Source organism: Talpa occidentalis, unplaced genomic scaffold, assembly GCF_014898055.3.
Source record: "Talpa occidentalis isolate TD23 unplaced genomic scaffold, MPIMG_talOcc4v2.1 talOcc4.9, whole genome shotgun sequence".
In the NCBI taxonomy this organism is placed as follows: domain Eukaryota; kingdom Metazoa; phylum Chordata; class Mammalia; order Eulipotyphla; family Talpidae; genus Talpa; species Talpa occidentalis.
Window position 1 is genome coordinate 22121825 of NW_023605305.1, and position 15472 is coordinate 22137296.

The window sequence follows — 15472 nt, forward strand, 5'->3', positions numbered from 1 at the left end:
TCCACAGAGGCCAAGGGCACCCTTGGAGGAGAAGCACCTCTGAGAGGAGGATTGTCCCTGGGAGGAGCACTCCTGGGAAGAGGAGCACCCTGGGGAGAAGGGCCCAGGAGAGGGCACTTACCTTGCTGCATCAGGGACCCCATTCCAAACCAGAAGCTGTTCAGCAGAGTGAAGTTGTTTTCCACCACCTCGGAGCCAGGGTTGCAGGGGTGGGCATCGTACCACTCATAAGGGCTGAACCTATGGCAGGAAGGGGAGCAATGAGTCTGAGCTGTGGGGGCCTAGGGGAAGGTGGCCAGGCCCCAGGAGTAGCGGTTTAGCAACACTGACGGGTCGACCACTTTCGGCATCAGTGTCCTCACTGCTCTGCTGGGCAGGCAGGGGAGGGGAAACCAGGGCCATTTTGCTTCTTCTTCTTTATTGCCAGTGCCCTTTTCTGGTGATAAAAGTAATTTAGCAGAATGTCTCAAAAGTAAGTGCACATGCCCTTCAACCTAGCGCGTCTGCAGCTCATCATCCACCCCAGGAAAAACACTTGTGCATGATGGTGTTTATCAAAGCATTGTTTGTAACATGGGAAGCAACCTCGACGTCCTTCAATAGAAGAATGATTAAATAAACAATGCCACAACCATACTTTGAATATCCTGCATCTCTTAAACAAGGACGAGATACTTCTAGATGTACCGGCAGGGGAAGATCTTCCGCACATATTGTTTGGTTTATAAAAAGAGTGATAAAAATAAGAACAAGATGATCACATCTATATAAATAGATTCCTGAAGACCCAGCTATACACCTGTGTCTGTGGGTTTGTATAGAAAGGCAGACCCAAGAGTCTGGAAGGATCCATACCTAAAAAAATGTTAGTGTTTGCTCTGAGGAGGGGCATTAGAACAGCAGAAGGCATTTCAGGGAGGCCTAGTCTCTATATGTACTATATGAGCATCTAAAAATGAAAATGAGCTTTTGAATTACTTATATACTTTAAAAAAAAAAAAACCTTAAAGCGGAAAAACACATTGTGAGATATTCCAGTTGTATGGAAGAACCCAAGAAGAAAGTGAAAGTACTTCAGGGTCCCGTTCCCTGAGGAGAACAATGTGCTAGATAATTTTTTGGACTTTTCCCGTTGAATATACAAATTATTTAAAGTGCCCCCCTCCACCTTCTAAGAAAGAGAAGTCCTGATCGGGGGAGGGATCTGGTCTGCTGTGGGCACGAGGTCAGGTGGAGAAATCAACCTGAGAGCAGGAGGAGGGGATGGAGCTAAGGGGCTGAGAGGCTGCCGTGGTGGTGGGTGGGGCCGATGCTGAGCAGAGACCTGGCAGGGAGAAGCGTCCCTGGAACTGTGCGACAACGTGCTGGAAGTGTGACGCTGTGCCTCGTCCTTCTTGTCTCCCTACAAAAAGCTTTACTAAATCATACACTCATCACCAAAGCTCCCGTGAGAAGAACTTTGTTTTCATGCAGCTGGAAATCTTACTGTTAGGGAATTCCAAAGTGAGGCTTCAAACCAAGATGGGGATTTTCAAAGGAAACGATCACAAACTGGCTGGAGGCGCTGAAATCCACAAGGCAGAGAGGCAGGACAGAGAAGAGGGGAGAGGTTGTTTGGAGAAGGGCTTTTTGGAGAAAGATTCTGGAGAGATGTGCATTGGGTGGTCCCGCTCCCCTGGGAAGTCAGGGAGAGGGGCTTCCAGAGGGCTGCTGGGGGGCTGGGCAGGTGACCCTACAAGAGCAGATGTGGTGGGCAAAGCCTGGGGAGGCCAGGGAACGGGCAGACTGGTGTTTCTAGAAGGAGGCAGGGGAGTGTCACAGCGGGACCAGACAGCGGCCCTGGGCACACTGGGCAGCGATGCTCCCCTTGGGCCAGGTGGGCCCCTGCAGAAGAGAGACATGTCTGGAGACCAATTTACCTCAGTCCCTATCACTCCCTGCTGCCTATGTCTTATGCTTCCTGTTCTGCCCATGTGCACCTGTGCTTGTCACCTCTGATTTAAAGTGACAAATGTGGGTTTAAAGCCCAACTCCATCAAGAAAAAGCTTTTTGACTTTGGGCTATGACTTAACCTCTGAGCCTCAGTTTCTGCTTCTGTTAAGTGGGGATACTTATAATCTCTCACTGGACAGCCCTGAGGATCTGGCAGGACAGGTATGAATCATGTTGCGTGAGTGCCACCAACATCACAAGCGCATGATGCTGCTGTTCATGGCTCTGTGGCCAAGACCCTTGGCTCTCTCCTCTCTCCTCAGGTGTCCAGTGTCACTGCAACAATGCCAGAAATTCTACCTCTTCCAGAAAGTCTCCCCGGATTGATCTGGGGACGGGGGCTCCTACATCCCGGCCAGGAGGCTGGGGTGGAAAGCAGGCTGGCTGCCAGGAGCCGATGAGAGGCCAGGAGCTAGCTGGGTGGAGGGGGATGGGACACGTATCAAGTGGGCAGAACTGATGCTGGAAAAGACTGAGCTTTTTTTTTTTTTTTTTTTTTTTTGAGGCGGTGGGGCGCTGAGAGGCCAGCTGGAGCTGCTAAAATTATGGCGAGAGCTCCAGAGAGTGGCTCCTGGCTTTTTCAAAGACTTGTTAGGTCATTAGACACAAGAGGCGTAATGAAGGCTTCTCTGTGGCAGCCTGGGCTCCGGCTAGGCTGAGCAAGCAGGCAGCACCAGGCCAGCCGGCAGCAAAGGGCTTCCAAGGCAGGACAATTTCATCTCTCACATCCTTCCCTTTGGTCTCTCTCTGTGTGGGAGGAGGGAGCAAACGGGAGGAGGGGGAGAGGGAAGACTTTCAAAGAAGACTCAAGAGAAAAAAAGGCTGAAATACCAAGTCCTTGGATCTCAAATTGCCTCTCCAGAGAAGTCTCTCTTTGCAACCTGTTAGGATTTAGAGAATAAAGAACCAGGGCAGGCGCAGGGGCTGGAGCCTAGAGGGAGGGGGCAGAGGGCCCAGCTGGGGAGGGGGTGGGGAGCTGGGCAGAGCAGCCACCAACTTGAGGCTGGGGCAGAACACATGCCCGGTGGCCAGAGATGTTGGCTGCAGGTAAAATACTTGGTGACCTGAGTTCATTGCTGGAATGGCCGTGGCCAGAACTGAGCCTCTCTGAGCCCCAGATATCTCCCTTCCATGGGCGTCTGTAAGAATTTGGTAAGATAATGACTGTGATGCAGAGCACGGTGCTGGGCAAACACCAGGTGCTCAGTAAACACTGGGTTTTGCCGGACCCCAGGCACCTGCTGCCGCCTTCCACCAGCAAGGACGTGCTATGTCCATGTCATGGGAGCAAGCGAATGTGCAAGGGTGTTGCTAGCATGTGTCCCAGACAGGCGTGTGCCCCGCTTCTGCTTGTGTGCATGTGGTGAGTGACCCCCTGCTGGTGAGGGTTAGATGGACACAGTCTGTTTTCCAAGTTGCCAGCTACCCGCTGGGCACCTGCTGCACCTGGAACTTCTGACTGCCTGGCCTTAGTGCTGCCGCTGGGGTATTCTTCACATCTCCTAGGCCTGCTTCTAGGACCTGGGATGCAGCTGCTGCCTCTCAGGGTCACACACACAGGTGGGACCGGTAAAGACTGGGGGATTCAAGCCTGAGGGCCATAGAACATTTCCTAAAGCATAAGAAGGGATCTGAGCCTCAGGGAGGGAGAAGCGGGCATAGCAGTAGCCTGAGCCTTTACCTTCCATGCCAACGGCTGAGACTGTGGGGATTTCCTGGCTCCTAAGCCTGCCGCCTTGAACCAGAGCACTGACGAAGGCGCCACCCTTACCTGGCGATGACAAAGAGGACACAGCTGACTCCAAGGTAGGCGAGGAGCACATACATCCAGATGTCCGGGGACAGGGGGTTGAGGAAGGAGAAGACGCTGGGGTTGGTGCCATTGGGCTTGCGATACAGGATGCTCACGCCGAGGGTCATGAAGGGCTTGGAGAAGTCAATGGCCTTCTCACGGACGTGGGTGATGGTCAGGGGAGCCACGGCCAGATCTGCCTTCTGCAGCGAGAGACGTAGAGAAACAGACAACAAAGCCCAAGAGTTGCAGGAGACAGAACATCCCTTCTTGAAAGTGGGGAGAGGAGGGAGTGAAATTTAGTCTGTTGCCTGGGCCCCAAGTCACTAAACCACTCTTCAGCTTCAACATTTACCAAATCTTCTTCTGGGCCAGGCCTTGCTCAGGGTGCTGGGGAAGTGCCCGAACTTAACTCCTACGCCCTAAGGGCTCATGGTCTGAAGGAAGAGGTACTGACACACAGAGAATGGAGCTCTGGGAAAGCTGTGACCATGTGGTCCATCCTCTGCTTTGTGAGACGCGTACAACTCAGCAACCTCCAAACATTTACTTATTTGTGATTTTCAAACATCACAAGGACAAAGAATCCACAGCAACTCTTATTTAAATGTTTTTTTCTTCTATGTACTTCTTGACTAATTCATCCCGTTCTGGGTACTCTACATATCCTCAAATCCCCCAAAACCAGTTGGACAAAAACAATGCCCTCCGGGCCTCCCTGGTGGCGCAAGGCGTTAAGCACTGCACTATGAAGCAATCCGCAGCCTCTGCAGCACGAATTCGATCCCCGGCCGGCCAGGGAGCAACCCACACAGCACAGCAGACCTCTCCTGTCTCGCCCGCTGCTCCCCTCAGCAGTGTATTTCAGTCAGTCAGTCTGTTCTGCTCCCCGGACTGTCTCTGGTGAATCCTCTCATGCCCGACACAACTCTAGCCTGTACCCCAGCTCTTGCATGCATAAAAAAATAAATCTTAAAAAAAAAATGCCCTCCCTGGAGGCGGGGGGGTGCAGAGAAGAAACTAAACAGGCGAACAAACCCAGAGCCATCTTCAGTAGGTGAGGGGAGGGAAAGAACAAAGCCCAGGAGGAGGAGAGCGCTGTGTGTAAAGCTAGGAGTGTTCATATGTCGAAAATTTTTAGCCCATCGCAGTTTTAATGAGGGGAATAATTAAAGTTCCATCTCTCTGGGCTGAGCTTTTCCTGATTAAAAATCTACAATCCCTCATTCCTCTCTCTGGCCTCAGCCCACTGCTCTCCCCTACGTGAGGCTGCATTTGGCGGCTTCCTGTTCATCACATTCCCTTCTTCACCTCCACACTTCGCATACCTTTTGGTCTGCTTGGAATGTTCTCTCCCTATTGTCTAACCCTTACGCCTTCCATAGATGCTATCTCTTCCAGCAAGTCCTCTGTGATCCTCTCTAATTGTAAACTCTTTTTGTAACAGGGTGGTCCCAGGAAAAGAAGAGGTTCTGGGTTCCCTGCCCCATCCAAGGGAGGGTGGAGTTAAGCAGGGAGAAGAAGCTGGAGGGGAGACTAGAAAAGGAAGGAGGAAAGATGGAGAGCCAGAAGGAGACCTGGAGGAGGCACGTGGAGCAGAGAGACATGTGAAGAGCGCGCGCTTGCTTCTTGGCCCTGGACTGGTTAAAACAGACGTGGGTGAGCGACCTGCGGGCGGTTACAATGGCAGGGTTTATCTTGATTTTGCTCCTTTTGTCCCGGATGTGCGGGGGCCCCTTCTGCCCCTCCCCTGTGGGTCCCCACCAGAAGGTGCCTTAGAGGCTAGGCTTTCAGGCCTCAGTGGCCCTGCTTTACGCCAACCCTGTTTGGCTGGACATTTACCCATTGGGGGGATGGGTAACTTTGGGTGCTTGATTTGGAAACTTATTCTTCCCCTTTTCTGCACTGCTCACCAACTCTATTAAAGTTCTTTTCCACTGAAGGTCTTACGCACTAGAGTGTTTTGTCCTGATGTGGTGGATGACAGAACCTATTTAGAGCGGGCAAGTTTGGGGGTTCTGGGGTGCTCCTCTCCATGCCCTTTAACATCTTGAAGCTCTCTCTGCCCTATAGTAAGGTCCTAACCTGCTCAGTTCAAATGGCAGTATGTGTGGTCATGGGACTGCTTGTCTTATCTGCCTATTTTTTGGTGTGGTTGGGACTGTGTAATTTACTTCTTTGTTTCCACATTCCTAAGCCCATCTCAGCTTCTATAATATTTGCTGGTTAATAATGTTTCCCTCTGAGAGGCTGTGCCCGGGGTTCCTGTAGATATCTACACATCAGAACCCAGTTATCACTTCCCTTCTTGCCTTCTTCAAGAGGGGGCAGGGCAGAAAGGGAGGCTGGGTCCTAAAGACCAGCACGAAAGACCCCTTTGTTTAGGAGGAGGGCTGCCGCTGAGTCCCTCTCAACGCAACATTCTCTAGGCAGTCATTCACTGACTCGGTCCAGTTTCATCCAACCATCCATCCCCCAGAGTCATCCATGCAGTATTTTGAGGTGCACAAAGGATACACAGCTGAGCCAAGGAGGCTTGATTTCTGCCATTATGGACTGTATAGTCTAATGGGGGAGATGGACATTAATCAAATTGCCTGCAAAATGGAAGCTGTTAATACTATCTTTAACTCTACAAACCTCATGAGAAGAACCAGAAATCAAGTTGCAATCAGACTTCAAGGAGGGGAGGATGGGATGAGTAGAACCCCAGCTCCCAAAAGGCTCTGTGGTGGCCCTGGCTAGATGGAGCATTCAGGCAAACATTTGGCAGTGGTGCTGCTCATCCTGCTGCTTCCCCTTCTAGTGGCAGCCCCCACACCTGGCCCCTGACACTTGGGGTCCAAGGATTCAATGAACTTCAGGATCCAGGGAAGACAGGGAGGAGGAGCCTATGGCAAAGGATGGTTTTATACTGGGGCCTTCCTTTTGTAAATTTCTGAATGTGTGAGTTGGAACTTGCTCTGATTTGAAGGGAAATACACAGCTGCTATGACCCCAGAGACAATTCAGTTTAGGGTGTGTACAAAGGGAAATAACAAAAGGAGAGAGAATTACAAGGAAAGGCTCAGAGAGACTAACATGTGTTTGCTTAAGACCCACTGTACCAGCCTGGGATAATGGGGTAAGAGACTCAACTCATGTTGCTCCCAGTTACATAAACCCCTATGGGGGTGCTGTACATAGACTCTGACTGGGATGGGAGACAGGGTGGGAATCCCTGGAAGGTCCCATTCAATTCTGAAGTTCTAGGACCCTATATAATCCTCTATATGACAGTGGGCTTTTGATTCTAGAGCATGGCTTTTCTAAGCTCTGTCCCTCTGAAGAGACCCTATTCTAACTCCCCAGTCATCATCACTGTTCAGAAAGCCTTTGGAATGGTCTCTGGGAACTCCAGTGGATTCATAGGAAGAATCTCACAGTCAATGGTGGCAAACCTTCCTTTGACTTTTGATGACAAGTTGGATGAAAATGTTGATGACAAACACACAAGGTGTTGGTAGCCAGTGCTTGCTCCATCATAAGTGTTCCAGGACCGGTGAGGAGGCTGGCACAGGATACAGCTCTCGTTCCAAGCCCAGATTCTCAGAGCCTTCAGAGCTTCCCCCACTCTCCGTACTCTCTGTTATAACAGGGTTGAGAGGCGGGCATCTGCATCCTATGCCTACAACAGCAAGACTGCTGGCCAACCTGACCTTCTTTATGAAGAATTTTGTTGTGTGTTCTCCTTTAGGCTGTAGGAAGGCTGAAAATTCTCCACTTCAATTTTGGTTTAGGCAGGGATACTACTTTTCACACTTGGCTACAATTACCCTGAAAAAGGCATGGTTTTCTCCAACTTCCCTTGAAAGGGTGGAACAGATGTCAAGCCTTTGCTGTTTCAGTTCATTACTCAGAATGAAAGGTCCAATCTTGGCAGGTTCTTCCTACTTGTGCAAGCTTTCTTTGAGGATGATTCATAAAATCATAGGCTGTCAGAACTGGACAGGAGAACTTTGAGATTATCTATTCCAACCTTGTATTTTTTTATGGAGGGAAACTGAGGCTCAGAGAAGGTCCAAGGTCTTTACTCTCAGATTTATAGGAGTCATGTCCTTGAATAAACCAAACCTCTGACTTGTCCAACAGATTCATTCATCTATGAATGAGTTTTCAGAAGAAATCTCCCTGGTGATGACTCTCGTAGCACCAGGTATTTCTGCTTCTGACACTGGTCAGTTGGATTTTAGAGGTGCTGGATGATTCCCCTGGCTTCTGCCCCCACTGGCCCATAAACCCATGAGAGCAGAGCCTGAGCCAGTCTCTTTTCATGATTTTGTGGCCCACCCCAGCACAGTGAGTGGTCTTAGCAGGGTTTCAGTAGAGCCATGGAGACTCAGAGAAGGGGACATTGCTGTTTTAGGGGAGATGGCCAGGGAGCAAGTCTCAGAGCCTGCTGGCTGAGCTCAAGAGGGCAAAGCAAGTCACAGATGGTGTCAGTAGGTGATTACCCAAGTTTAACAAAACACAGTGTTCCTTGTAAGGCCCCAGGTACCATCCTTGACAATGCACACCTCTCGGGACTGAAGTGCTAGCGATTCCCGAGGGTCAGTGTGCAGCACCTGTGGTGCGCACACCACTTCCTGAGCTGAAGGCTGCTTCACTGCAGACACCGCTCCTCTCCCTGGGCCACGCCCTTCTTTGGAGTCCCTACTCTGCTAACCAGTTACCTCCACTCATACCTTCAGAGATGCCTAGAACCCATGGGAGTAATTTAAGGCATGGATGTGAGAAGACTTTGGAGAGAGGGGGAAATGAGAGAAAGCAGGCAGTAAAAGTGAAGGCAGTGACTATTAGGAATGGGGTGATGGATGGAGAAATCACTGTCCTGTCTAATCACGCTAGTTGCTCCCACGGTTAGGGGTGACTTGGGGGAGGTGGGAGTATCAGCAGGCGGAGCAAGCACCTCCAGCTGTCCCATCTTCCTCCATAACCCCGGCTCCCTGAAGGCTATGTAGCATGGGACAGAGGTGAGCAGTGTCCAGAGGACTTTTAAGTGCTGCTGGCCAGAGGCCCCACCCAGGGCCTCCAAATGGACCTCCGGGGGCAGATATTTGCAAAGGCAGGCATTCATCACTTTTACATCTACGTTCAGGCCCTTAATAAGGAAGTAATAATATTGCCAAGCCTTTACCAAGCTTTCTATGAGCTAGTGAGAAGACTAATTATCCGACGACACTAATAAATGGTTATGATGTTATTAAAAATGGCACCAAGCTAGGATTAATAGGTTCATCAATTGCAGGGAATTGGGTTTAACAAGGTCCCCTGCATGGCCCGTTAAGGCCATAGCATTGATGGATCCTGGGATGCATGGAGGCCATGCATGAGGCTCCTCTTCTCTTTAGCTGAGGGTCAGCTTAGGTGGGTCTGGCTGCTGCTGGGCTGTTCTGAAAACACCTGCTTGCAAAGGGCTCTTCAAAGCTCTCAAGTCGCTGGAGCCCCTGGGCGTGGTGAGATTGGCATCGGCCCTGCTCACTCCTGCATGTGGACCTGCTCTCCATGGGATCCTCTCCTCCTCCCCAGCCCAGCTCCCGGCCTCAGAACTCATGGGGAGCCCACATTCCAGAGCCCCACTCATAAAGCAGGGGGAACAGATAAGAGGGAGATGTCTCTGGGGCCTGCTAGCTAATTTCCATAATAATTACAGTTATTACTAATACAGGTGACAACACCACTCCCTTCCATTTACACTGACTTCTACAATCTAAGGGCTGCTTTCCGCCAGTTGTCTCCTCTGAGTCTCACTACAAGCCGGGAAGGAGGCGGGGCAGGCGCTATTATTTTTCCTGTCGAGTTAGGAAATTGGAGCTCAGGGAGTTAATGGAACTTCCTGAAGCCCCTTCCCAGCCTTGAAGGAGTAACCACTAATGAAAAAATAAAAATATTATCAGCGAATACTGATACAGTGAACAATATGTATTTCACGCACTTGTGTAAACTTAGTCCTCACAATAGTCTTATGGGGTAGGTTCTATTATTATCATTCCCATTTTACAGATAAGAAAATAGGGCATAGATTGGATAAGAAACTTGTCCAGGAGCACACAGCTGGAACGGGGCTGCGTGGGGATCAATCTCAGCCCCAGTTTATGCTCTGCATTATTAGCCTCTCTGGCCAGCCTTGCATGAGAGCCCAATTTCCTGGGGCCTCGGAAGCCCCTGCACTGGTAAGGCTCTGCTTAAGCCTTTGCTCTGAGTTCCAGCCTCCTTTGCCCTCCCAACCTCCAAAGCCGAGGTGAGCAGGAGGACTAGCAGAAGACTCCGAGGCTGCCTGCCCCCACCCAGGGAGGCCGGGCAGTAATAATATGGTTGACTGGCAGCTTTCAGGCTGCAAAGGCCTACTGCACGAGCCCACCTCCTCCCTGGCTCCTTGTGGAGGTCAAGAAAGGGGGCTTAGAAAGCAGAGAGCCTCCAAAGACTCCACCACCTTGAAGCCCAGCCCCATCACCTTGTTCTGCCTCAGCTACCCTGACAGTAAAATCGGTGGCCAGGATATGTGACAGAGAAATATAGGAGGTCTTGTGTCCATCAGGTCTCTGCCTTTGATAGAAATAGCTTCCAGAAGTTGAGGGCCCTGAGCCGGAAGGCAGGTAATATTTGTCACATGCCAAGGGGTCCTCACTGAAGTCCCACAATAACCAGTATTATAAATTGCTAATTAGTCCTACTTTAGAAGTGAAGGGGTGGAGGCTCTGGGAGGTGGATGAATTTACCTGGTTGCATGTCTATGAGGTGGAAAAGCCAGGACTTGACCCCAGGCCTGCTGGGCCTGCAGCCTCCCCTAGCTGCTGGTATCTGTGTGCTTACCCATCTCACAAAGTTGCCTCTGCACTAGGGCTTGCTGTGGGCCAGGCCCTATACCTAGTACGTCCCTCTACTTTCCAGTCTCAGGACCCTCCTAAGAGGAAGGAGGAATTAACGCTCTCCTCACTTGACAGATGAGGAACAGTGAGAAGTCCCGAACGACATAGCCAGTGAGTGAGGAACCCAGGGCGTCCTGGTGCCCATGCTGTGGTGGCCTAGACTGGTTTTTCTCTGTCTTTCTCCCAGTGTCCTACAAACCCCACACCCCCCTCTAGCTGCTCCACCTCCCCAAAGCTCCATCTGCTTGTTTTGGCTCCTTGCTCCCCAGGGGCCTCTCCCCATCTCAGGCAGAGTATGGTTCTGCCTCCAGCCAAGGAGAGGCGCTTTCCATCCCTGTGTGCCTCGCCCACCCCGTTCTCCCAGTCCCTAGCTCCCTGGACCACCTGCCTCCTCACTGGATCCAAAGGGCTAGATCTTCAAGGCAGTGACAGACCTAGCCCGGGCCCCAGAATTTGGCGATGTTTTCATTGGTGCCTCCCCTGGCCATCCTTTGGTAGCTCAGCAGGAGCTGAGGAAATCCTCCAGAGGGGACTCATGGAAGATGCCTGTGGGGAAGTCTGAGTCAGACAGGCCAGTGCCTATGTGCTTGCGCGGAGGGGGCATCTGGGAGTTGGGGAGCATGGGTAAGGCAGGTCCAAGGAGATATCTTCCTCCCAGGAGCTAGCCCCACCATCTCCTGGCCCGGGGCTATCAGGATGCCTCACCCTGCCAAGCACACAGGTCTCGGGCCGGTCCCCTGGTGCTCCCGCCCCACTCACGTGGTCGATGAGCTCCTTGATCATGCCGTTCCACTGGCCCTTGTCGTCCTGGGCCCCGTATTTGCCATCCTCCACCAGCCGGATCTCGTAGGAGAAGCCCAGGATGTGGGACAGTTCCTTGAGCAGGTCAATGCAGTAGCCCTCGAACCTGTCGTTCCCGAACAGGGTCCTGTCGGACTTGCGGAACATGACGAAGGGCTCCTCCTGCAGGGGCAGAGGAGACAGGGGCTGGCTCAGGCTGAGTGGGTGAAGGCAGGCAGGCTGGTGCTCCAGCAGATGCAGCTGGGCCACATGTCCACATACTCATGAGAAGGGAGGGCACTTGATTACGGTGGCGTTTCATCATTCTCTCAACTTTGACACTGTAGGACCCTAGGGCTAGGGGAGCAGAGACCCTCGAGGGGGTCCTGGGGTGCAGAGAGCCACTGGCAGTCTCTTGCCAAGCTCCTGCTGCACCAGAGGCTCGATCCTCTGACCCTGGGTCCCCAGTAACGCCACCTCAAGATCCTGTCCCAGCCCACAAGCGATTTACTCTAGATTTTCGACAGTCCTTTGGGATGCTTCAGAGAAAGAGGTAGGGGGTGTCTGTCTCCCCAACAGGTTCCTGCCTCCCCACGGATTCTGAGACAACCACTTCTTGCTCTCACTGGGGAAAGCTGGGTCCTTTGGTTTAGACTCCACGCCAAGTCCCAGTGCCTCTCGCCTGCCTCCAACCAGGAAGCAGCTCATGAAGTTGGAGAAGACAGACCAAGGGCCGGGGAGTGCTGGGCTGGCTGGAGCAAAGGGGACGTTGTTAGCATGTATGCCTCCTTTGTGCAAATTCTTCTCTGGGAATGCGGAGGCACCGGGCCGGGTGAGCAGGTCCTGAGTGGGGCTTCAGTCCCAACCATCCTTTCGGTCGGAGGCGCGTGCAGCGAGCAAACTGCACGACTGCACCTGTTGCTAAGGGAAGACCTGTAGATGAGGTTCCATCTTCCCCAGAGGGCTGCCAACCACAAGCAGGTTCCTGAGCAAAACTACCACTCTCTGTAAAATGGGGATAATAACAGAACCTACCTGACAGGGCTGTTATGAGAATTAAAACAATCTACGAAAAGCACTTAGAATAGTGCCCAGCAAACATAAGCTACCATTACCATCATCATCATCATCATCATCATCGTCATCACCACCACCACCATCATTAACATCATTATCTCTTTCTGTGCGCCAGGCGTCCTGTTTCTGCAGTGATCTTCCCCAGCCTAGAGACCTCACCCAATGTCATCAAAGGTGAAAAATCATCGCTGGCAGCGGAAAACCATTTCGAGAAAGGTCCCCGAGCTAGATCACTTCCTGACCCTCTCTCCATGCCCCTCCCTGGCCCTATCCTCTAAAATTAGCACTTCATTTGTGAAGCCACCACTGCCCCAGAATCTATACATCTCCATATAAATACGCTGCCTTCGGAGCAGCTGTAAAATGCCATTAATTTCGGGAAGTGCTTTGCGGATGGCATACATATTTAACAGCCAAAGCCCAGAGCATTAAAATGGTGCTCGGCTTAGTAATGTGTCTCTAGACCTGCAACATTTCCTAGGGGGTAATTCTGAACTCCGCCAACTACTTATTCATGGACTATTTCACAATTTATTACTGGAAATGTCCAGACAGCCAATTCACAAGCTCTCTCGGCTGCTAATCGATTGCTCAGTGAAGGTGCCCTCAATTTCATAACTTCACGCTCTCCTATTGCTCTGGGAGAACGGCCACAGGAGCAGGGGTAATATTTCTCTTCAACAAGTCACAGAAAACAGGGGTCCAGAAATATAACCTTTCCCGACTTTTCATTGCCAGGGCTCTTAGATGAGTTTCTCTCGATCACTTATACCCACATGAAAGCCAGGCCTAACGCTAAGCTTCTCCCGGCAGAAGACCTGCGGATTTGGAAGAAGGGGCCTTGTGGGTTTGGGGTAAACCCAGGGTTGACCATCTCATAGGTGTGCTCTGCAGGCCCTGCCTGACTCAGGTGGTCACAAAGCATGGCCTCAAGTATGTCCAGTACCCCTGGCACATCCCTGGATATTCTGCCAGCCCAGGTCTGCTCTGACACCGAGGCTGAGTGCCCGGGACCCACGGCCTTGGCCTCTGCTTGTCAGAAGCATGCCAGAGGCCCGGTGTCCCGAATCCCTGCAGCTGGCTAGCAGGGTGGCTGTCCCAGCCCATGTCTGGGCCTTAGGTTTTCTGTGTCCACTGCTGGGTGCCATGGGCCCTGCCTGGTGGCTGAGTCTATGTGGGTCACGATGTGTGCACAGCACAAAAACACCCACCGGTGCGTGTCCAGACACCTGTGCTAAGCTGGCCCCACACCCACATGTACCCACACACAAGCCAGCGCTGCCGCTCACTTCAGCAGCCAAAAGAATGCTGAACCTTCAAAAGCAGGGCCCCCAGGAGCGAGCCGGTGTGCTTTCTCGTTGTGTGAGCTGAGGTTTGGGTGGATGAATTTTTCATGAGCTTGTGGAAGAGCGGAACCTGATCAGAGGCTGGGCCAGGCGGGGAGGGGTGTAGAGGGGCGGGGAGGGCAGGCTTCCAGATGCCTGTGGCTGCGCTTCTGGCTTTAGCAGCAGGAAGGCCGCCTGCAGATCTGAGGGGCCAGAGGGGGTAGGTTCGGGGCTCTGCCCATCTTTCTGCCCAGCGTAAGGCACCCTTAAGCACTCAACCCTAGAGTTCAAGATAGGAGAGGAGAGGAGAGGAGCTGGGTTGGGGGGGTCACCCGCACACAGCTGATGCCTCTGCCACATCCAGATTCTGGGGAACAGAATGAGGAGGAGGATCCCCTATCATGAGGGGTTTGAGTCCGGGCCCTGTTCTCTAGGGCAAAGCATTGGATATTCCTGCACTCCTGCCTTGGTACCTGCCTGTCACTCAAAGTTCTGTTGCCCTGACAACGCACTTCCAGACAGACAGGGACCAGTGCTCTCAGCAGGAGGTGCTGACCCTACTTACAGGCTGCCAAGCATGGGACTGGGGCTGGGTTTTCAGCCCGAGCCATAGGCCTGGGCCAGGTTGGACCACTCCCCACAACTGGTGCACTGTCTTCAAGAACCCCAACCTGAGAGCACCCCAGGCCTCTAGCAGACCATACTGACTTTAAGGGGCACCCCTTGGGGCATGTGGATCAGTTCCAGGTTTTCAGGTAGCCCCACACCAGTCCATTCACGGAGTGGGGGTCTCTCAGGAGTGTCCGAGGACATTTCAGCTCTACGCGGACTTTCTTAGAGCCCAGTGTCAGGGCTGTGTCATCGACTGTCCCCACCAGCAATTGCCAGGGTCATCCTTCCTTTCCCAGCCTGCAGGAAAGCCTGGGCATCTCTCACTGCCCAGAAGTAGACCCAACCCTTCATGACCTCTGGGCAGTGGGAATGGAGAGGGCTGAGCCTCAGGACCCGCAGACCACGTGAGGATCTGAAACTACACATGGTCAGTTGAGATGGTCAGCGGGCATCTGCCTCAAGTGGCCAGCAGCTGTGCCAGAGGTTGAGGTATGGGGCTTAGGGGCAGGGAATTGTCATGTTGTCAGGGCCAGGAGCTCAGACCACGGCAGGGCAGGGGATGAGGCAGTGGCTGAGATCTGGAGTTTTAGGTATCAGTAGGAGACAAGAGCTAAGGGGCTCAGGAGGTCACAGCCCTCAGGCTTTTGGGGGCCAGTGAGAAAACACCTATATAAGAGCAACCAGCTGTGAGCCCTAGGGAGCGGCGGGGTCTGTGGTGAATCAGGGCACATCCACCGGGCCTGGCGGGCACCCACAGGCAAGTTCAAAATTGATAACGTGCCCTGTGTGGGAGATGACCTCTGTGACCACAGGCAGGGGGCAGGCTTCTGCGGAGTTCAACATTCTGTTTGTGGTCAGAAGCAGAGACTTTCTCCAGGACTCTCACTCTGACTACTATATTAAACCTGAGCTCACTGGGCACTGGGTTTGTAATCAATAATGATAATGATAATGATAATAGCAGCTATTACTTAACAGCATGCAC

General features: G+C 52.2%; 1 protein-coding gene across 1 annotated transcript in view; it reads right to left on the reverse strand.

The window, feature by feature from the left end:
- Positions 1-15472, reverse strand: part of GRIK3 (glutamate ionotropic receptor kainate type subunit 3) — a 188968-nt gene that overhangs the window by 21001 nt on the left and 152495 nt on the right. Inside the window, exons 10-12 of the mRNA XM_054691641.1 lie at positions 11453-11656; positions 3765-3988; positions 122-240 (exon numbers count right to left, since the gene is read on the reverse strand). Coding sequence (XP_054547616.1) covers positions 122-240; positions 3765-3988; positions 11453-11656 — 547 coding nt within the window. The remainder of the gene's footprint in view (positions 1-121; positions 241-3764; positions 3989-11452; positions 11657-15472) is intronic.